This window comes from Acomys minous, assembly GCF_964271855.1.
Source record: "Acomys minous genome assembly, chromosome: 11".
Lineage (NCBI taxonomy): Eukaryota > Metazoa > Chordata > Mammalia > Rodentia > Muridae > Acomys > Acomys minous.
The window spans coordinates 103,783,354-103,806,358 of record NC_140492.1 but is presented as its reverse complement, the minus strand read 5'-3'; the positions used below and the strand labels follow the sequence as shown (position 1 = coordinate 103,806,358).

The 23,005-nt window shown below is 43.3% G+C and overlaps 1 protein-coding gene across 5 annotated transcripts in view; it reads right to left on the bottom strand.

Annotated features, from left to right (window-relative positions):
- The window catches only part of MSH3 (mutS homolog 3), a 122,847-nt gene that overhangs the window by 68,552 nt on the left and 31,290 nt on the right, over positions 1-23,005 (bottom strand). For all 5 annotated transcript variants that reach the window (XM_084802047.1, XM_084802048.1, XM_084802049.1 and 2 more), the window contains 4 exons: positions 15,867-15,979; positions 12,663-12,777; positions 6,637-6,721; positions 5,349-5,458 (listed from right to left, as the gene is read on the bottom strand). In XM_084802047.1, coding sequence (XP_084658173.1) covers positions 5,349-5,458; positions 6,637-6,721; positions 12,663-12,777; positions 15,867-15,979 — 423 coding nt within the window. The remainder of the gene's footprint in view (positions 1-5,348; positions 5,459-6,636; positions 6,722-12,662; positions 12,778-15,866; positions 15,980-23,005) is intronic.

Sequence of the window (23,005 nt, the reverse complement as noted above, 5' to 3'; positions counted from 1 at the left end):
TTTAATCCCAGCACTCGGGAGGCAGAGGCAGGCAGAGCTCTGAGCTTGAGGCCAGCCTGGCTTACAGAGAAAGTTCTGGGCCATCCAGGGCTGCACAGAAAAACCCTGTCTTGAAAAACCAAGTTGGGGGTGGGGTAGTGGGGGTAGGGGTGGGGGTGGGAGAAACGGAATCCTAAAAGAAAATTTGGGAATAATTACAGACAGACCTTAAGGACTACCTACAAAAACATGTATTTCCTGTAAAGTAAGGGAGGAAAGAAGAAGAGCCAGACTTGGGGTGTCCAACACGAAGAATGGCAGCTAGCCGTGACCTGAAGTATTGTGCTGAGACTGGGGAGGAGCTGTGGTGAGAACATATGCTACTAGCAATTACAGATGCCTGTGTGGGCAGGGAGACAGTAAACGGGTGTGTGGTGCTGCTTAGCCTAGATCTGTCAACACTAAGTAGCAATAATTCCATTGTATCCCCTGTGTGCAGATGAAAAGGCCAATGACAAAGAGTGACTTCAAAGTCTTAAAAATAAAATAATTCACATAATTTGGAGATTTTTTTTAATTGAAGTAATTATAAGACCTTTCAAGAAATTATAATAAAGCAGTACGAAAGCCATGGGAATCATTCTGTGTTCAATCAATGAGAGCGGCTGGGTAAGTGTGACAATCGGCAGGAAGCACATTTCCAGACAGATAACTGATAAAGATGTCTTAGTTTTCTTTGCTGTCATTGTGATAAGCCACCCTGACAAAAGCAAGACAGGGGAGAAAACCTCATGGGGCAGACAACTCCAGGTGACCCTGCAGCAGTGTGGGAAACCAAGGTGGCAGGAACTTGAGGCGGCTCGTCACACCCACAGTGAGGAGCTGAGCGAGAAGACGGCTATGCATGCCTCTGCCCTGCTCTCTGTCTCCAGTCATACAGCATTCAGAACCCAAAGCTAGGGAACGGTGGCACCCACAGTAGCTAGGTCTCACACGCACGTACGCACTCACACACGCATGCACACACACACACGAGCGCGTGCACACATACATACACACACACACACACGCGCGCACACACACACACACACACACACATACACACTATTAATATACAAAGTAAAATAAATAATTTTTTAAGTAGCCATGTTCTAGGAACATGTAGTCCTTTCACACACCCTATCAGTCAGCTAATGAATGATCATGAAGTGCTTGGAAAATACCAATGTAGAAGGTGGAAGGTGTCAGGGCTGTAACTGTTAAGTATATGCTTTTCAAACCTTGTCCATAATGAACTTACACCATATTAGTAAAAAGAAAAGGAAACCATTTTTTTTAAATTAACAATGATAGGAATAAAAATGAATTATAAATGTGTTATGATCCAGGTACAATGGAACACACAGAGGGGCATCTAGTTTTAGGAGTCCGTTGTGAAAAAGAAAGAATTGGGCTATTGTTTTTACCCTCTTCTCCACCCCTGCCTCCCCCTCTCTGTCTCCCTTGTTGTCGTTTTTTAAGTAGAATTCCTTTCAGGGGTCAGGGAGGACTTCCTGGGGTTACCACTGTTCTAGATGAAGAACCATAAAGGACTAGTGGGAAGTGACCTGGGAAGTGTGGCCGGAGGCAGGCCAGAGCAGCTCTGTAGCCTAAAATAAAAGCAAGGCAGGCCACACAGCAGCTGTGACACTAAATTGAGAAGCCAGGCTGGTGGCTGAGGATCAGTTAGAAAGCTGCTCCAGAATCCAAGGCAAGCACTAGCGAAGGACAGAGCCTGAGGAGGCAGCTATGGGATGGAGAGAAGCGGACAGTTTCAGTAACTAGTAGCAGTTGTTATAATAAAGCAGTAGTTCTCTCACACAGAGAAGCCCCTTTACAAAAGCCACAAACCAGGAAGTCCACCTCTAGCACTTTGAGGAAAATCCCCACCAGTAAAAGCATAAACTGTTGGGGTCCCGGCTGAGGTGCCTTTTTAACCAAAGCAGACCAGGCCTCCAGGTTCTCCCAGCATCCCACAGTCCCTCCCTGCTACAGGGCGTGGCTGGCATACCCAGCCCTCTACCCTGAACTTTCCAGCCCTGGGCTTTCCTCCCAGCCCAGGGGTGCTTCCCTCCCCTCTCTCTTTCTACTTTTCTTATCTCCTCCTTCTCTGTGGGCATGCTTTCTCTCTCTGCTTTTCTGTCTCCCTCTGCAATGGTGACTTCCCTGGCCCCCTCCCTTGGGACTGGTGAGCCCACCCAAGAGCTGCCCCCAATAAACCTGCATTGATATACTCTAATTTGGCTTGAATTGGCTCATTTCATGGCATTTCATTGGCTCATTGATAGGTTGAAATAACCTATCAATAAGAATGAAGAAAGATAAATCCCCAGAGGACCAAGAAACAGAAAAATATTCTGCCCATCTTGGCTTTTCTGCTGCCTATGCTGCGTCATCACAATTGGTCCGCATCTCACTAGGGCACTGATTCTGAACAACACAGAAGAGAACCCCACGTTCCTGGACCTGTGCAAGCCAGAGGGGCTGGAAACACCCATGCACCAGTGGGACAGACACTAGCCACACCCCCCCCAAGGTTCACTTTTGTCTTGGCAGCAGCTGTCACACTGTGCATTCATCTTCAAAGGGCACAGGTGTGAGGTCCCTAGCAATCACCCACAGCCCCCCACATGCCTCCCTCCAGTATATGAGAACAACTGACACTCAGCCCAGCGAAAGTGGTGTTGGCATGGAGTGGAGGAAACCATGGAGAATTAATAAAGACTCCTGGTGATGTCAATTTTAAGTCGTTCTAGAGAGTTAAAAGTGACATTTAGTTCTATTAATATAAACTTAATATTAAATGAACAGAAATATTTAACATTCTATTACCTCGTCATTTAAGCCAGGGTAATAAACTAGACATACAGTGATTAATACTCCAGACACATGAGCTTGCCAAAATAAAAGCCACTTAATTATTCAAAAGAATTAACTACCATGAAAATGTACTCTCTACTTTAGGAAAACCACACAGAAATGTAGCCAAGGAGCAAATCCTAACGGTTTCCATTCCCTTAATTTTAATTATTTATCTATGTAATTTTACCCCATAAACTTAACACGCTTAGCTAGGCCCCACAGTTTCCTAAGACACCGACTTTAAATTGTAAAGCATCCTTCCCTTCTTCTGTGAACTGAGCCATTCAGTGTATGAAGACAGGAGCGGCACTGAACTCAAAGGCTCTGTCACCTGCACTTCCCTCTCCTTGTTAGCAGGTCAGAAACTCCGTAACAACTGGAACACTACCGAACAACACTAATGCAGATGAGCATCTCGTCTCACTGAAACAAGGTGCAAAGGGTGCTGTGTGTCTCAGCCCAGGCCCTGGCTGTGTCACGAAAATAAAAGACAGAGTCATGCTTGTTCGTTTGGTAAAATAAAACATCTTTAGGAAGGAGAACATAGTAATTATTGGGGTAATGCAATGAGGCCTGGGACAGCAGGGGCGGGCACAAGAGGCAAATGTTTCACTGTGTGGACTCCTATTTTTAAACTAAAATATATGAGAAGATTCAAAGCTTTAGGTTGATGTTTTAAACACAGTGGGGCAGGGGTGGGAACTGTCTTTGTGGACTGCTAGGTGTTCAGGACTTATCCCCATGGACAAACAAGTGGACCTATTGGCGCTCCTTGCAAAGATGTGACTATCAAAAAGGGCTCTGGCCAGTGAGGTGTGTGCACACATGTTCCCTTCTTGCCTTCCCCCTGGCTTGATGGCACCGTCCAGGATGACGTGGGAGTCACGTGGCACTCCTGAACATCTGTGTGGCCATGACTATCCCACTGTAATCCAGAAACACCACAACTTTTTTGGTCAGTTTGGTTTTTTTCTCTGTGTAGCCTTGGCTGTCCTGGACTCGCTTTGTAGACCACATTGGTCTCGAACTCACAGAGATCTGCCTGCCTCTGCCTCTCCAAGTGCTAGGATAATAGGCCTGCACCACCATGCTTGGCTCACAATTTTTTTTAATATAATGAATACATAAATGCATACCTTTTACTCTATTAGAACCTTTGAATTTTGTGGGTCCTTCTGTTAGCAGCTGGCTTCTCTAAACATAATACTTTTACTGTTAAAAGATAAGTTGACATATATGTAGTCAACACAAAAATAACATTCAGTTTCTTAAAACCTCAGGACTTACCCTAGCTTAGCTCATTAAATAAACAAAACCTTCAACCCAAAATTTACCCTGCCTACAAGATGTGCAGGGATAAAGATGGAGAAAAGGTTGAGGAATGGCCAACCAATGACTGGCCCAACTTGAGACCTACCTCACGAGAGAGAGAGAGCCAACAGCACACTATTAATGATACTCTGCTGTGCTTGCAGACAGGAGCCTAGCAGAACTGTCCTCTGAGAAGCTCCACTCAGCAGTGGATTGAAACAGATGCTGAAACCCACAACCTAACACTAGGTGGAGCTCATGGCATCTTGTGGAAGGGTCAGGGGGGGGGGGGAGAATTGAGGGACCCAGAGGGGACAAGAACTCCACAAGAAGACCAACAGAGGCAACTAACTGAGGCCTCATCCCAGCCAGCTGTCTGTCTCTCGCCTGGGGCGCCCCTCCCCCTCTCTATTTCCCTTCTCCCCAAATAAATCTCTCCATACTTATATCTGTTGTGTGCCATCTCCTTTTTAATATTTAACACTGGCGCACTGACCTAGGAACCGGCTCCCCAACCACAGGCTAAGCGGATCACAACCTGTGGGTTAGACACGCTGGGAAGCGCACACACCCCAGGGACTCCACTCTTGCAGGCACTAGATTCAGGTGCCTTCCCAGATGGGCCTTCACATCTGAGAACTCTCCTTTCAGAAATATTTGTATTCCAGCAGTAAAACTGTCCCTGCTTCAGCCCAGGCCCTCGACACTTCTCCATGGTCTTAGGAGCTTTCCCAGCACGGCCATGTAGTCCCCTCCTACAGCAAGGCCAGCTGTGATCACAGCTTCGCTAGGCTTAGAACTGCTAAATTAACTCTCTCCAGCGACCAGCTTCTAAGCCTCACCTTCAAAGCCCTCCACAGAAGACCCTGACAGCTTCTCTCCTTTACACTGCCAAACCAACTACACAACCCACTATCGCCAACAATGCCCACAGCCTCTGACCCGCAAGCAGCCTTGATCTTGACTGGTGTCGGGTATGGGGGCTGGCTCTGTGTACTATTAGACAGTCCACTGACAGTTATAAGGTAGAATTCTCGCCAATTTAAGTCTGTGATCCTATTAGGCATGGTAACTTTACTTTTAAAGAGGGCAATATACCTTTAAGTTCACAATTTTATATCCCAGGGTTAAACACACACACAAAGAAGTCCTGTCACCTTAATTTAAGCAGTGGCTGGGTCACCCACTTCTTTAGCTTCCTTCTCCCAAATGAGGTTTTGGTGTGGTCTAAAACCCAAAGCAAACTTCCTTTGGTCTTCATATCAGTCTGAAAAAGATCAGAAAACAAGTTTTACCACTGAGACAGGTATAGATTACAGGACAGGACAGGGCTGCACTTATGTTGCTGGTTAGGTGCCTCGGGAACTGGATCTGAGACGTGACAGGAACAAGGAGAATGCAGGTCTGTGATCACAGGCTCTGTGGGAAATCCTGCAGCCAAGGAAGGAGCTCTTGTGCCTGCTCCCCGGTTCCTATCCAGGGTGAGTAGGGGAGAGACACTTCAGACAGATTCAGGAGTCACAGACCCTCCATTACAGAAGGGCAGACAGACAGACAAAAAAAAAAAAAAAACCCAGCTGGACTCCAGGGGACAGATTAGCAGACAACAAAACAAGATAAAACTCCCCATTCAAGAATCAAGAAACTAAACCAGTATCTACATGGATGTGGACGAACTCCACGGAGAAGGTTCTCCACTACTTCACCAAACGATCTGGAATCAGTGTTTTGTCTTATATGGAATTACATTTATTTCTTTATGACTTGGCTAGAACACTATATTCCAGTTTTCCTAGTAATAATTTAAAAATGAAAGCAGTACTCTGAATGTTTTCCATTATGGTCTTAATTTTTGGGAAAGGCCAAATATGCACCGATGAAGGCCATGGGATGAGATACCATTTATCTTACAGTCAGACTGAGCATCACAGAAGCTTGTTCCATATGCAAATAGTGAAATGAGTGCAGACTCAAGAAGGTAACTATGTGCAGGGAAAACACTTATCAACTAGATGAAGACAATCACTTCCTAGTAAGTTTCAAAGACGAGTTCTACACTATATCTGATATAGAACCAGTAGGATGCTATGTCCTCTGGCTATTACATAGCTGCAGGGAAGTGGTGGTGTGTGACTTAAACCCAGCACTCTGGGAGGCAGAGCGGGCAGGGATCTCTGAGTTCAAGGCCAGCTGGTCTACAGAGTGAGCTCCAGAGAAACCCTGACTCGAAAGACCAAAACCAAACAAACAGATGAAAAACCTCAATAGCCCTCTAGTCTGCCACCCCAAGTGGCAGCAGCAAGTGGTGCTATGGTCATCTGTAATACCCAGGCGACAGACAGGCCGTGTTCTCCTTATGCACTCCTGCTACCTCACTCCAGTCTCTGCTTGTTATTTACCTACTGCAAACCGTTTTGGACCAACTAGCCACTGTGCCAGCCTGACCTGATTCTGTAGGATTTCCAGATTCCTTAACGTTGTTCCGTTAATTCTCATAAATTCCATTCCACTTGACAGCTGTTTAAAGTTCCTGAAAAAGATAAAATTTGATAAGCCCACAAGTGAGCACACACATTTTACAAAACTGGGGACTAGAAACAAACCAGGAATACTATGACAAAAATTAGCATTTTGATAGGAAATCAGCCAAAAAGAAATAAGAAGCCGCAGGACTGGGTCCTCCTTTGCTGCCGCTGCTGTGGCACCAAAGGCAAGAACACAGAAGAGAAAGGAAAGGGGTCTGTGTTTCACGTTCATTCACATCTCCAAGAACAGAACCAAATAGACTCTTGCCATGGGCAGATGACATGGTGGTATCTTCAAGCAAAATTAAGGAACTAGCTATGAAAATCTGTCAGCATACGGAAGTCCTCCCAGATTCTCTAGCATGGGGTCATCTTGGCAATAACTTTAAAATCTTTTACCCAACATTCCAACTCCTTAATTAATGAAACACGTTAACATGGCCAATGTTCAGTGAGTGTAAAACAGAAAGCAGCAAAAGTGACTTCTTTAAACAGTGGTAATGGATTCATACACTCCTTATGTTCCTGCAACTCCCAGAGAAATCTAATAATTTTAAGTTATCCCTGAGAGTTGATTTTAAAACACATGTACAATTCTCATTCACATAAAGAAGTATTTATCAACACATTACTAATTTCCCATATCAGCTAATCCAACAGCATTAGATAGAATTGGTGATTTGCCTGCCTTGTTTGTTTGTTTTATCAATCTCACTATATAGCCCAACCTGGACTCAAATGCTGGGCTATTAAACTACATAGAAGTTTGGGTTCCCGCCACATCCCCCAGCACTGAGGGGTGAGGAGAGCTACGTCAAACTCCAGTTTCCCAGACCATGTATAGAAACAATCATACACCCAGCCACCCAGAGAACGTCAAACTAGAGCCCAAGGTAGTAGAGCTCCTTGTTTCCAGAAGACTCTCCCAGGCAAAGCCAAGAGCCTAGAAAAGAAAAGCAACTAGGAGCCATTTTCCTATGATAGGCTTCCTTTGACTTTCAAAGGATGATTAATTCGTTGGTGACTAGAGGGTGACAACCGCAAAACTGACAGCACATGCGTGCAGCCTTTCCTCCTCCTCATAGCTGTTATTTTCTTAAGATACAATAACTTGGATTGCAAGTGCATTTCCCTTAATGGATCTAAGCTCCGTGACGGCAAGGATTAGCAATTTAATCCCCACTCATCTTCTCACACCCAAGCTGTGCAGCAGACCACAGACGCTTAACGAATGCACAACACCTCCCTAAAGGAAACCGGTTTCAGGTTTGTTTTCCTTGAGTCAGAACGTCCCAAAAAAAATGTATGTTAAGCACCCAAGCACAGTTATAAAGTATAAAACCTCATTCACAGCCAGGAGTGGTGGTGGTCCACGCCTCTAATCCCAGCACTCGCAGAGGCAGGCTGATGACTGTGAGTTCGAGGCCAGCCTGGTCTACAAAGTGCGTCTAGGTCAGCCACGGCTACACAGAGAAACCCTGTCTCAAAAACAAACAAACAAAAATCTCATTCACAGGAAGAGTCAAGTAGGCAGTGTCTGACTGTATAGCTAACTGGTATTCACCCAAGTTCACGGTCAAGGATCCACGTCAGAAGGGCTGGCAGCCTGGATTCTGAGTTGTATTTAACCAGCTACTCATTTGTTTAGAAACAGAGCTTTGATGCTTCCTGTTCCTGACAGGCTGAACTAACATAGTGTTCTAACAATGGCCAGTTAACATGTGGGACCTGAATCAGACACAGACCCAAAACAGGTACTTAGCTATCACCTTAGTCATATGAGCTGCTATAACAAAACACCTTAGGCTGGGCAACCCATACACAAGAGAAATTTACTGTTCTGGGACCTGGAACTTAAAGATCAAGGATCCAACAAATCTAGAGTCTGCACGGGCCTGTTCCTCAGATAGAACTGTCAGTGGGTCCAGGAGCCTTTTACAAAGGCAATAAATGGCATCATCACCTCCTGAGAGCCTTGCCTGTCAATACCACCGCACTAATGAGGAAGAGATTGATAATCTGAATATAAGGTTATGTAGCTGGCATAAGAAAGACAATGAAAGAAGCCATAATGCAGCATCTCAGGTAGCTTCAACACAAAGTGCAACAAATAATTCTATACTGATGGGAAAAAGTTGAAAGAAAATGTATAGATGATTCAAAAATATTCCTCAGTTGCACATGAGGAGTAATAATACTAATCCTACATAATTAATAACATGGTAAAATAGTAACTGTAATATAATAATAGTAATAAACATAATAATCTCATGAGGCTAGAGTCTATACCCCTAGAGATGATCTTTGAGGCTTATGCATCTAGAAGTATCCTCTGGTCTTGCTGCAGAATATGTGATCATATTGTGAACCCTGAGATTGTGAACTGGAAAAACTCATTCTTGTTGTGGTGTGGCTCAGCCCTAGCACATGCCTTTAATCCAAGAACTTTCTGTTTCTTGTAAACAGGTAGCTGTGGTGTGGCCCAGCCATAGCACACACCTTTAATCCAAGAAGTTTCCATAAACAAGATTAAATAAAGTTAACCTTAGGTCAAGAGGTGAACAAGCAACCAGTTGACAGAGAATAAACACAGGAAAAAACCATGGAGAATGAGAGGAAGTCAGGACAACAGATAGTAAGACACACAGAAAGTAGAAAGGAAGCACATCCAGTGTAAAGTGTTTTTTAAGAGAAATGAGGAGAAAGGGCTTTTTCCTTCTGGGATGTCAGCTGAGTAGGAAGGTTAGCTAGATGCTTTCTCTGCCTCTCTGAGCTCCCAGGCTTTCACCCCAGCATCTGGTTCCTGAGCCTTTATTAGTAAAATTGAACATTTGGGATTTTGTTTAAAAACAACATGGTCTGCCAGCTATCCAGACACTAACAGTGAAATGCTGCTCCTACCATCTGACATACAAAATAACCACTTAAGTAAAGTGTTGCCAGAATTTTTTTTTAATGTAAAGAATTGATAGCTTGTAGCGCTTTCTAGGTGCCTACTTGCCAAGAAGTATCTAAGAATGTGGCAGACTTTGGTCTGGACCAATATACTACCTTGAACACGGGATGAGGAAGGGGGTCTGGAGGATTTCAATGCCAACAATATGAAAAAAGAAACCAGTAGGTGAATCACCAAATTGCCTGTGTCACAATACTAGACCTTCACAGAGCAAAGTCTTGGGCTCCTTGCGTTAAGCAAAAGTACAATTGTGGTTGGTTGGTTGGCCATGGGCTCTTTGTCACTGTTTTTCTTTATATCTTAACTGAACAAGAAATCTAAATTTCAAATTGAATGCAATAAAGAGGTGTTTTTTGAATCTGACATCTCTACCGACTTAAATAAGATATTTATTTTTAAATAACAAAACCAGTGGACAGTCCTCAAGTAGACTGTCTCCTAAAGGATGTAAATATTAAGTAGCATTGCTCTGGGAGCTTCCCGAATGTAGGCCTGGTAAGAACTTGGGAGTGGGGCTTGGAATCTTCCTTCCAAATACAAAAGAAATTTCCTTCTTGCCACTGCCTGTCTCCGTGGGGAATTCTATACATTTTGAATTGAAGATTCTATCTGCTGGCATCCTCGGGTACTAACGGTATATAGTATATGATCCCTGGTCTAAAATATTGAAGTAGTTCTGAATTATTTATTATTTATACTCATGGAGGACGCCAAAGTTTGTATACTTCAATATGAACCTCATAAGCAATGCCTGGGCAGAGCTCCTGCTGTGAAAATCTGGACAGGAATCCTATTGAGACATGTGGGAGAAGACGTCATTAATATTTCAGCAACAAAAAATACTGTTCTCTGTATGTGAAAAGGTGTTCACTGTTCTCAAGTGTTATGAGGGGAGAAATAATCTTGATAAAACTTGCCAAGGAAATGTGAGGGGCTTCATTATTCCCACTCTACTTTCTGGATTAGACAGAGACAGTGAGAGAGAGAAAGAGAGAGAGAGAGAGAGAGAGAGACAGAGACAGAGACAGAGACAGAGACAGAGACAGAGACAGAGACAGAGACACAGAGAAGCCCATCTTTCTAAAGAGTATTTTCTAAAAAATACACATACTTTCCCTGAACCATCAACCCACTACAGAGAACCTATTCAAATACTACTTTAAAATAGAAATGAAAATCAAAACCCTCCACATATAACATGTGAAAGAACAGAACATGCCTGTGGTTTTTAGAATGAATTGATTCATCATTTATCGAGCTTTGGGGGAATGAATAATTTATGGATTTTAAGTTGCATGGTAGAATAAAACCTGTTTATTGTGTATGCATTCCTACTTGATTCAGAATTAAGCAAACAACTAATTCTAACACCTTGTGATGCCACCAATAAACCTATCAAAGAGGAGAATAAAGGCAGATGTCCAGCTACGGAGAGCCCCACCAGGTTCACTGAGCAAGCCCACAGAGGGAAAACCACTGCCAGCTGCACAGCACATACAGGATCGCTAACCAGAACGCACCAAGAACTCAAAATCAAAGAATCGAGAAGACAGACATCTCAATCAAAAAGGGGCAAAGGTTAGATGGAAACAGCATTCTCAAAAGAAGAAGAAAAGAAGAGGGTTAAAAAATACCTTTTAGCCCCATACCTTTTGTCCCAGCATTTGGGAGGCAGGGGCAGGTGGATCTCTGAGTTTGAGTCCAGCCTGGTCTACAGAGAGAGTTCTAGGACAGCCAAGGCTACACAGAGAAACCCTGTGTCAGAGAGAGAGAAAGAGAGAGAGAGAGAGAGAGAGAGAGAGAGAGAGAGAGAGAGAGAGAAGGAAATGCCTTTTAAAGTGTTCAACATGCTTAGCAATCAGGACAATGTAAATTAAAACTACTTTGAGATTTCATCATACCCCATTCAGAATGCCTGGGATTGAGAAAACAAGTGACAACAAATGCTGGCGAAGATGGGGAGAAGTCCTCCTCCACTGCTTGTGGGAGTGCAAACGTCTACAGCCACAAGGAAATCGGCGTGGAGAGTCTTCAGGGAGCATGGACTTTGACCCCGACTGCAGTGAGTTTATAGGTCACTGGGAGCTGGTCTCCGTGGTACTGTCTTGCGGTCAGTAAACCTGAGGTGCTTTTCCACTGTATCTGGGTGCTCTTCCATTCTTTTCAACAATCTTTATAGGATTCAGAATTTAGACTTTGCTTGTTGTTACATTCATTTGTATTCTAGCCAAGCAAATCTTAGTAAGAGCTATCAAAAATGGAAACAAATACATTTCCAACAATAAAAAAGCCAATTTTCCTCCAGAATTCCATAATTTAGTAATCTATTTAATTCTGCCGTTACTGTGTTGGACAGTTTTATATTACTGTGACAAAACAGTTATGCATCCTTTGTAATATTAGTTCTTAATCTAAGTCTTATAGTGAGAATAATGTATTGTGTATCTAAAATAAGAACAAGGTGGCAGTTTAATCGTAATTATTATTCCAGCAACAACACCACACAATTCACTTTTGTACCCTAGTGAATACAATGCTACTGTGATGGTTTTAATGAACATGGCCTCATATGCTCACATACTCGGTCACCAGGGAGCAGAACTCCGAGGATTAGAAGGATGAGAGGTGTGCCCTTGTTGACGGAAGTGTGTCACTAGGGTGGAGGCTCTGAGGTTTGAAAAGCCCACCGGAGACCCCAGTGTCTCTCTCTGCCCATGGGTCAGGAAGCAAAGCGGTCAGCTCCCTCTCCAGCACGGTGCCTGCCTGTGTCCTGTCATGTTCCTGCCATGACATTGTGCAAATCCTAAGAAACTGTATAAAAACCCCCAATTAAATGCACAGCAATAGAACAACAACCAAGGCAGCTACCAAATGTGTCCTATAAAATATCTTGACTACAATTCTCCTCTAGTGTTTTGTTTTCTGATTTTTGTGGGTTTTTTGTTTTGTTTTGTTTTGATTGGATTTTAAGCTTTTGAGACATTACTTACTCTGGTTTGGACAGTATCTTTTCCAGGTTAAATTCCTTGAGGTACCTTATTATGGCGGCCAAGGAACAGACTACAGGCTTCTCCAAGTTAATGATGCCAGAGAAATTCTGAGAGCCTAAAAACAGGATATGTACTCTCAATATTATTACTATTAATAAAAATACATTTAAGCAAAATTCATCTATAAAAACAATTTATCATACATACCAACCTTGAATTTGGGAACCAAACTATGATTTAAAAAAAAAAAAAAAACTTACGGCAAGAGGAAAAAGACATTTCTTGAAAGGCTGGATCACTTTTTGAAAAATAACATTTTTTAAATCAGAAAAATGTTCATACTTCCACTATAAATCCTCTAAACTATATGTCAAGGATGTATATGCAAGAAGGTGGATTCACAAATATTAATAGTGAAAAAACTTACAATCAACCTAAATAAACACCCACAGGGCAATGATGAAATAAATTTTGGTACATCCAAATTGTTTGTGATACGCGTACTTTGTAAGAGTGACTGATAGCTGTCTCAGCTAACACAAAGGCTGCCCACAGCACACGGCTACAGGCTTGGGCAGAGAAGTCTGCAGCTGCCCTCGTTCCTTCCTCCTCAGGAAAATATCAGAGCAACATCCCACCCAGTCACCCGCTCTACCCTGCACCTCTCGGGCATTCTTAGCACAGCCACAGAATTCTTTTTACCATGGCTATGAGATCATTAGACACCTTCACTCAGGGCCCTCCGACACCCCCACAGCAGCTATCTTCCATGTCTTCTGATGATATGCCTATCTCTCATCTTCCCCCCCTCAGTCACCCTGTCCAATGTGTGGACTCCTGATACCCCTTACCCAACCCAGTGTTGTGCCCTGTGAGCTTTGCACTCACACTGCCTTGGGAAATACCATCGCCCTGCGTGTCTGGCTGGGTTTCCCTCCCAATTCCTTCTTCTCTGGCCACATGTCACCCCAGCAAGGCTTTCCCACGTTAACTCTCCTCTCTGCCTTACTTTCTGCTTAGTGTTTGTTCCACCTAACACACTATGAATGTTCCATGGGCACACACTGATATATATGACAGTCCTTAAGGATGATACCCAACTGTCAGCAATCACCCTGTGCTAGCATCGAGACAAGGGCAGAAACCTCTTCATTTTTCTTTATACATAACTTTTTTACTTTTTTTTTAAACAGAAATTAGAAAGTATTACAAAATGCGCTTTGTACATCGGTAATGTAATGCTTTATCACTTAACTAAAGCTGTTCACAAACCTAAGGCAGTAGTTCTCAACCTGTGGGTCATGACCCCTTTGAGGGTTGAACGATCTTTTCACAGAGGTCGCCTAAGACCATCAGAAAACATAGATATTTACATTATGATTTATAACAGCAGCAAAATTACAGTTATGAGGTAGCAACAAAAAAATGTGTGATTGGGGGTCACCACAACATGAGGAACTATATTAAACGGTCACAGTGTTAGGAAGGTTGAGAACCACTGACCTAGGCTGTAAAAACTAAAGAACAGCCCTTCTCCAACTGAAAACTTGCCTTAACCTTCTAGTTCTGTTTCCCTGGAAACAGTAAAGGCAGAGTGTTAGAAGACAGCACCATCTCCAGTGAGAATCCCTTCAAGTCAGTGAGTTACATCTGGTTTAGAAAAAGCACGCTCAAAGCCAGAGTGCTGACCCTCCCTGAGTGTGCTGACTCTTACAACCTGGCATGTTCCTTCAGAGACTCCGCCACAAGATCCCTGAAGGACACTGAACTTCTAAACCAGGGCAACGCATACCCGCAGATGAGCCTGTGTCCCTCACACACAAGCTGTCACCTGGGGAGAGAAAACATAAGCTCCAGTGACGCCATGGACTTCCTTAAAGGCTGCTGTGACCACAGCTCACACTAGGAGGGCACACGCATCTTGTGAGCAGGCTGCTTTCCACCCCACAACCTTTCAGTCAATCTGAGGCCCAGAAAGGATTGTGGTGTTTTACAATGTGTTTAACTGAATGGAAGACAAACCCTTGATGCTAGCTCATGCTGCTTTCAGAAGTGGGACACAGTCTCAGACCTGCATTAAATTTGATTTAAAGGCGTATGAAACCAAACAATGATGCAGAGGTGACAGCATGGCAAGATAGTGAGGCTTAAGCAGACGCTGGGGAAAGGGCTGGCGGCAAGTGCTTTCCAGCGTGTGGCATGGACAGACAGATTTCCTCCCCATAGGGTATGATAAGGGTAGAGAGAGGACAACTTTGTCCTGAGAGAACAGGAAGTGCCTTTTCACCTTGCCAGCCTCGTTAGTGATGCTGACACAACTTAGACTGATGGGAACAAGTGTGTACAAAATTCTGCCCTACTATGTGACAGCAACTGTGAATTAAACACGAAATGCTCACCACACATACAAGTCTGCTCTCCAGCCTTCTAAAATGCTAGATTTTACCACAATATTTGTCACACATTCTATTAGCGATGACATGAGCTATCTTTAAAGATGAAGAGGAGGTGGTCAACTACACCTTCATTAAAAGGCACTGGTGTGAGCCAGCAGAAAGGGGAGACACCACAGTGCTGTTCTCACGCTATTCGGTGGTTTTCTTGTGGCTGTTTTGTTTTGTTCTTTTCTGCTGGGACAGGTTTGCTCACTGAACCAGGCTGGGCTAACACTAGGAAACTTCCTGCCTCAAGCTTCCCAGTGCTGGGTGAAGAGACGTGTGACAAACAGGGCGAGTTGCAGTGGTGTGCTCCACAGGCCACATCAGGAGTTGCAGTGTTCTCCACTGACCCACATCAGGAGTTGCAGTGGTGTGCTCCACAGGCCACATCAGGAGTTGCAGTGGTGTGCTCCACAGGCCACATCAGGAGTTGCAGTGGTGTGCTCCACAGGCCACATCAGGAGTTGCAGTGGTGTGCTCCACAGGCCACATCAGGAGTTGCAGTGGTGTGCTCCACAGGCCACATCAGGAGTTGCAGTGGTGTGCTCCACAGGCCACATCAGGAGTTGCAGTGGTGGGTGCTCCACAGGCCACATCAGGAGTTGCAGTGGTGTGCTCCACAGGCCACATCAGGAGTTGTCCCTCTGGATGCTCCCACATATTTCTATTTTTTTCCTACCTTTCACTAAACTGAAAGGGGCCTTTACCCACATCCGGTATCAGTGCAATTGAAGACACACGGCTAACATGACTATGAAATACTCACCCTTGCAGTCAGCTACGTCTCTGGCATAAAACTCTGTAACTGTCTGGAAAGCATGGCTGTATTCAAAGTAAGTGTTACTCATCCTTTCTACTCGAATTCTGTCATCCCGCACACTGAAAAGAAAAAAAAATTTGAAATTTCACAAGATTACTCATTATCTTGAATTGCTATGTTAAGGCATTAGTCTTGAACAACAACAACAAAAGGGAGACTACTTTATTGTCTTCCGCGCACACTGAGAACAGGGTGAGACTAAGGCTCTAACCTCCCCAGGGGAGAGTTCCCATTTCGTAAGGTGTCTCAACCGTTACTTTTTTACATTTTACAGCACCTAGCACACTACTGACAACTTCATATTGATTATCAAAAAGAACTTATTGGAATTAGAAGCAACTGAACTATATTAAGGGAAAAATTCTAAAGCATTTTAATTTGATCACATGAGTTGCTTAGAAATTATAGCAAATAAAGCATTGAGTGTCTCATCTTTTGAGGAGGATGTCCTGCCTGGCTGACTTTGTACAAAGTCAGTTTCACCACAGCCCCTGGTGAACTATACAGTCAATTCCCCTTAGGTCACTTCTTGCTCTTAAATAGAGTACTATGTAACCTTTAAAAATATGAAGAAAAGTTTCATAAATAAGCTGGGCATCGTAGTGCATGCCTTTAATACTACTACTCAGGAGGCAGAGGCAGGTAGATCTCTGCGAGTTCAAGACCAGCCTGGTCTACAAAACAAGTTCCAGGACAGCCAGGGTGGTTATACAAAGAAACCTTGTTTCAGGGGGGAAAAGTTTTCATAAATAAACAAACTCCCATCCTCTACGCTGCATAGTACATTTGCCATTTTCCCTGACTCCCTGCTTGTCTTCCTCCTTCCTCCCATCACTGGACGGCCACTCTCACCCGACAGCCCAGACAGACTGTTGCGCAGTCTTTACTGTTTATCTGACATAAACACATACCACAGACTTACACAATCCAGTCTTCACTGTAGTATAAGCAGATGGGAGGACTCTATAACCCATCTTGCTTTCCAATGTAGGATTTTTTTTTTTAATCTTTCCATATATAATGACTTGTCTATAACATTCTTTTCAATGGTGGAAAATATATCACAGTATGTTAAGTACAGCAATTTATTCAATCTTTTCCTCATTACTTGAAACTCACTTGGTGCTATCAGCTCATTGCATATTATGTTCAAACACTTTTATTTCAAAATAAATAATAAAGTATCAGATGCAGCTGTGGCCCCCATCACATTTTCTAGTCACATTTATCTAGCACCTTAGGATACAGACACAATCGTGAGTTCAGTGTGTTCTTATGCTCTGCAGGGTGCTGTACTGGTGCATGCTCCACCTTCCCGAGTGCCATCTAACTACATCTGCAACATGTGCTTTGAGACACAAGACTATACTTCTAAGATTCACAAAGGAGTGTTTTATTTACTTGCTTCTAAGTAGTCCATTAATTCATATATTTTCTACTCAAATTGATAGTTGTCGGACCATCCCACCCAGGACATTAATTAAGCCTGGAATTTCTCAACATTTAGAAACTGGACCACAAATGCTATTCATAGCTTGTCTAACTATTTCCTCAAATTTTATTTGGGACCCTACAAAGGTATTATTTGTCCCAAATCAGCCAGAAGAAACCTTAAGAGAATGACACCCTATTTCCCTTATAGGGGTTGTGTAGGGTTTTCGTTGCTTTCTTGGGCTATATATGTTTATTTTCGATGGGAGTTGGTAATAAATTATTATTGGTCTTAGTCAGAAAGAAAACAAGGTTGGACTCAGGGATGTCTCTCTTTTCATTTATCTTTCTTTCTTAAGTTTGGAGATAGGGGTTGAAAAAAAAAAGGGAGAATATAGAAATATATAGAGATAATAGGACAAAAAGTAGATTATTGAATCTACTCCTCAACTTAATGCCTTAATTGTTACTCACAGGTTATTTTTAATTCACTGGTATAGAATTTTGTATATTGATGCAAAATAAGTTTAATTTTCATACACTGGTGTAGAATTCAAATTTAAGATTATTCTTCACACACACAATATATATACATATATTATACATATACATATATTATTTTTATACACAATACAAATATATATAATATAAATATACATATATTATTTTTTCTTCTGATTAAGGAAAGTCAATGATCTGGTTTAAAAGTTCCACTATGAAGGCCAATTAAACAACAATCTGACATTCAATACACACTGCTGAGCAGATGAGGAAAAATCCTGAAAGGAAAACTCATGGCTGAGAGTTTATTTATACTTATTGCTACTCTTCAAACAAAATCTCACAAATAGACATATGGCATCTATCACTCAGCTTCTCACTCTTAGTTTATGATCTAAAATGACAGAGAACAATGCAACAGTCATAATGAGAGGCACAGAAAAGACACTCCCTTCAGTATACGAGTAGAAATGACAAACTGTTTTCCAACTTCAAAAAATAATTTTGTTACTTTTCTTAACCAAAAATGTTACTGATCTAGCTGGGCGCAGCAGTGCAGTGGTGTGTGCCTGTAATCCCAGCACACAGGAGGCAGAGGCAGGTGGATCTCTGTGAGTTCAAGGCCAGCCTGGTCTACAAAGCTAGTCCACAAGGACTGTGGTTACCCTGAGGGCTGTGCCTGACCTTCTGGAAGGACTGTTGGCATTGCTCACACGCATGGACCTGGCTCTCGGGCCTTCCTCTTTTGTGGTACTATCTTGCTTTCTATATTTGAAACACATTTTAAGTTTCTTTCAAATAAAACATATATATTTCCAAGTTTACTGAGTTTTTCTAAAATAACCCCAATCTGAAACCATCTTTTTATCCTTTTTTATTCCCCAGAGACAGGGTTTCTCTGTGTAGTCTTGGGTATCTTGGACTCATTTGTAGACCAGGCCGGCTTCAAACTCAGAGATCCACCTGCCTCTGCCTCCAGAGTGCAGGGATTACAGGAGTGTGCCACCACACCTGGCCTCAGAATCCTTTCTTATCTCCTAACTACCAATGTTCATCATCTTTCAAAATTTAGAAGTATTCTGATATAAAGCACTCAAATAACTCAAGAGCAAGAAAATGCTAGTATGTCGTTAGTAACCAGACTTCTTAACATCAACAAAGAACCAGAATAGGAGGCTGGAGAGATGGCTCAGCAGATAAGAAAACTGACTTCTCTTCCAGAGGTCCTGAGTTCAATTCACAACCAACTGTACTGGAATCTGATGCCCTCTTTTCTCATGTAGGCTACATGCAGATAGACAGTCATACATGCAATAAATAAATAAAATCTTAAAAAAAAAAAAAAGAATCATAACAGTTATTTCCTAACACCCAAAATACAAATGGCCAACAATGCATGAAAACATTCTCAGCATCACTGATCATCAGGGAAGTGAACGGGCAAAAGTGTTTGACTTTTAACAAGTCAAAACCATAACACTTGTTAAAATAGCTATTGATAAAAATAATTTTTAAAAAATATACTCTGCTATAGCCACAGAGTGGAGCCCGGCATAGCTGTCTCTGAGAAGCTCCACACAGCAACGGATCGAAACAGATGCTGAGACTCACAGCCAATCACTGGACAGAGCAATTGGAGCCTTGTGGAGGAGGAGGAAGGACAGAAGGACGGGGAGGGAACAGGAGTCCTATCAACAGAGCCAAGTAACCTGGGCTCAGGGGGCTTACGGGACTGACACCCCATCCAAGGACCACGAATGGACTGGAGCCAGGCTCCCTACACAGAGGTCCCAGATGGGCAGCTTGGTGTTCATGTGAGTCCCCTAGTAAGGGGAGTGGGGCTGTCTCTGACAGACTCTCTTGCCTGCTTTTCAATCACTTCCTTCTGGAGAAGATGCCTTGCCAGGCCCCTGGGTAGAGGATACACTCAGTCCTGATGCGACTTGATGTGCTGGGGTGGGTAGGTGGAGGAAAGCTCCCCTTTTCAGAGAGGCAGGGGAGGGGAGACACAGGGAAGAGCAAGGAAGGGGGCAACCGAGAGGAGAGGAAGGGCTATGACTGGAATGTAAAGTGAATTAATTAATTAATTTTTTTAAATGTCAGTGGAGATCTAGGAAAAGAGGCACTCGACAAAGACAGGGAGGAAAGTCCATGCCGACACCATGGAGAACAGGATGGAGGGTCTTCAAAAACCAAAAACCAGAATTACGCTCTGATCTAGCAGCCCCACTTCCGGACGTACATGCTAGGAAATGAAGCCGGTGTCTTGAAGATACTTCCGCACTTCCACGTTCATGGTAGCACCGTTCCCAACAGCCAAGGCACTAATCTGCACTCGCCAACAGAAGAGTAATGAGGGGAAACCAGCACAAAGTATTCCCCATATGCCATATAAGTGGATGGAGCCAGGCAGGAAGACAGCACCGTGTAGTCTAACTATAAGGGCTGAACCTAGAAAAGCCAAGACTATGATGGTGGCTGTCAGAGGGGACAGGCTGAAGAGGGAGGTGATAGCTAAATGGTTAAACAAACATTGGTTCCGTTTCAAAATATGAACATGTTCTGCAGATCTAATGTCCTGCACAACAACCACAGTTACATGGCATCAAACAGGTGATCCTGTGAAATGATGGATGTGGCCATGTGTTGTCATTGTTGTAATCACTTCACAATGTATCAACATGCTGTGCTACACATCATAAAGATAAACACTTTGTTTCCTGTCAAATACATCAATAAACCAAAAAGAGGACTGAGTGGCGGTGTATATTTGGAAGCCCTCCTCCTTCAACAGCTGTACTGGTTTATAGACAGATGTGGGTGTGACACTTCATCTTCCTGAAATGAATCTGTCAACATGAAATGAAGAAGGCTAAGGAGTGTGTAAAAACATAGCCCGAAATAAAGGTGATGACAGAATCCAAAAACTTGGTGGGGGGGGGGGGGGACACGCGCTGGCACTCAGGCGGAGGGGGGTAACTAAATTGATTATGTCTAGACCAGGATTACACTGAGTCTCAGAGTAGGGGGGCAGAGCAAGCGCTTCAAGGGTTAACATGAGTCAGACACACAGAGACTGGAGGAGGCCTAAGCCCTGAATTGTGTTCAGAATATTGTTAAGAAGAAGCTTCAGCATAACAAATAGTTTAGGACACAGTAGCTCCCTTTAGCCGTTGACAGTAGTGGCAAGACCCACAGTGGGTGCCTGATGCTGAGGACAGCATTAGACCCTTTCATGAAGGCTGACAGTTCTTCCAATAGCAAAACATAAAATTACAGTGGCCCACGACTTCCATTTCTAGCTCTTTACCTAAACGAAAAGACGATACATATCCACATCATTTATAATAAAAAACAACAAAAATCTGAGTCTATCACAAGGTGAATGGATAAACAGAATGCAGTATATAATAGATCATTACTGCTAATAAAAAGTAATCACAAACTTACACATATCAGAAGAGGGAACCCCTGAAAGTACTACATTGAGTGAAAGAAGCCACACACAAGTGGTATGACGTGAAACTGAAATGCTTCTGCACAGCCAAGGAAACAAGCACCAAAGTGAAGAGAGAGAAAGTCTGCCAACTGCCCTGATTTGCTGTCTGTTGCTGCAGCAAAATGCTGAAGAGCAGCTTGATGAGAAAAGGGTTTACGTCGGTGTGGGCTATGCCCATCACTAAAGGAAGTCAAGGCAGGAGGTCACAGGCAGGAACTGCAGCACAGACCATGGAGGAATACCGCTTATTGGCCGCCTTCCCCTGGCTGGCTCGGCTGCCCATCTGCCCATGGGTAGCACTACCCACAATGGGTTGCATCCTCTCCGCACCATCACTAATCACAAGGCATGCCCACAGGTCAGTCGGATGGCCCCACTTCCTCAGTCACGATTCCTTCCTCCTGGGTCCCTTTCGTTCATGCCGAGTTGATAAGAACTAATCTTCAGCCTAATCTTCAGCCGACTTCACCTCAGACTGTGCCTTACTATCTAGGATATACAAGGACACCAAACAAAGCAAATCTTACAATCACTAGATGGCTAATAAACTGAACTCACAACTCTAAAAAAAGGAAACCTTTCAACAGCCCTAGGCATCAGAAAAAAAAAAAAACAAAAGCACTGCTTTGCGATTCCAGCATAATACCTAACATCTAGAAAATAATGACAACAAATGCTAGCAAAGGTGTGGGGGAAGGGGACCGCTCAGATGCTGGTGGTGGGTGGGCAACCTGCGGCAGCCACGGTGGAATAAGTACGGGGTTTCTAAGAATGAGTGACCATGTACCTGCTATAGCACTCCTGGGGAAAGCTAAAGCCCTACCACACGAGCACCTGCACATCCATGTTTACTGCTACACCGTTCACTAGTTAAGAAATGAAGCCAGCCTACACATTTATCAACAGATGAACGGATAAATAAAATGTGGTCTGTGTATGTAATGGGATTTTATTCAACTGTCAAGAAAGATAAAATCAATGGCATTCACCAGAAAATAGATGCAACTGAATATTATTATGCTAAGCAAAATAGGCGACAGAGCAAGACACCCTACCCAGAGCACCTAACGTGAAGGCTTTCCCAGCTCGCCTGCTGGCCCACACAGGCCTAAGGAGACTCAGGAGAAACCAAAGCGAGATCTCCTCCCGCCTCTGCTGATGAGAAAGGATTTTCTTCTCTCTCACTCTATTGGAAAGCAGAGCAGCCTAACACTGGGCCCTTATTGGGTTTCTTCCTGTAGACCAGTGGTTCTCAACCTGTGGGCCGTGACCCCCTCAGTAGTAGCATATCAGATATCCTGCATATCAGACACCTACATTATGACTCATTACAATAGTAAAATTACAGTTATGAAGTAGCGACAAAATCACTTTATAGTTAGGGGGTCACCACAGCATTAGGAACTATATTAAAGTGTAGCAGCATTATAACTTTTTTAAAGGATTTATTTATTATTTATATACTGGTCTACATGTACATCTTCAGGCCAGCAGAGGGCATCAGGTTACATTATAGATGGTTATAAGCCACCATGTGGTTGCTGGGAATTGAACTCAAGACCTTCGGAAGAACAGTCAGTGCTCTTAACCTCTGAGCCATCTCTCCAGCCCAACTTATTTATTTTTATTTTATGAGCATTGGTCGGTGTTTTGA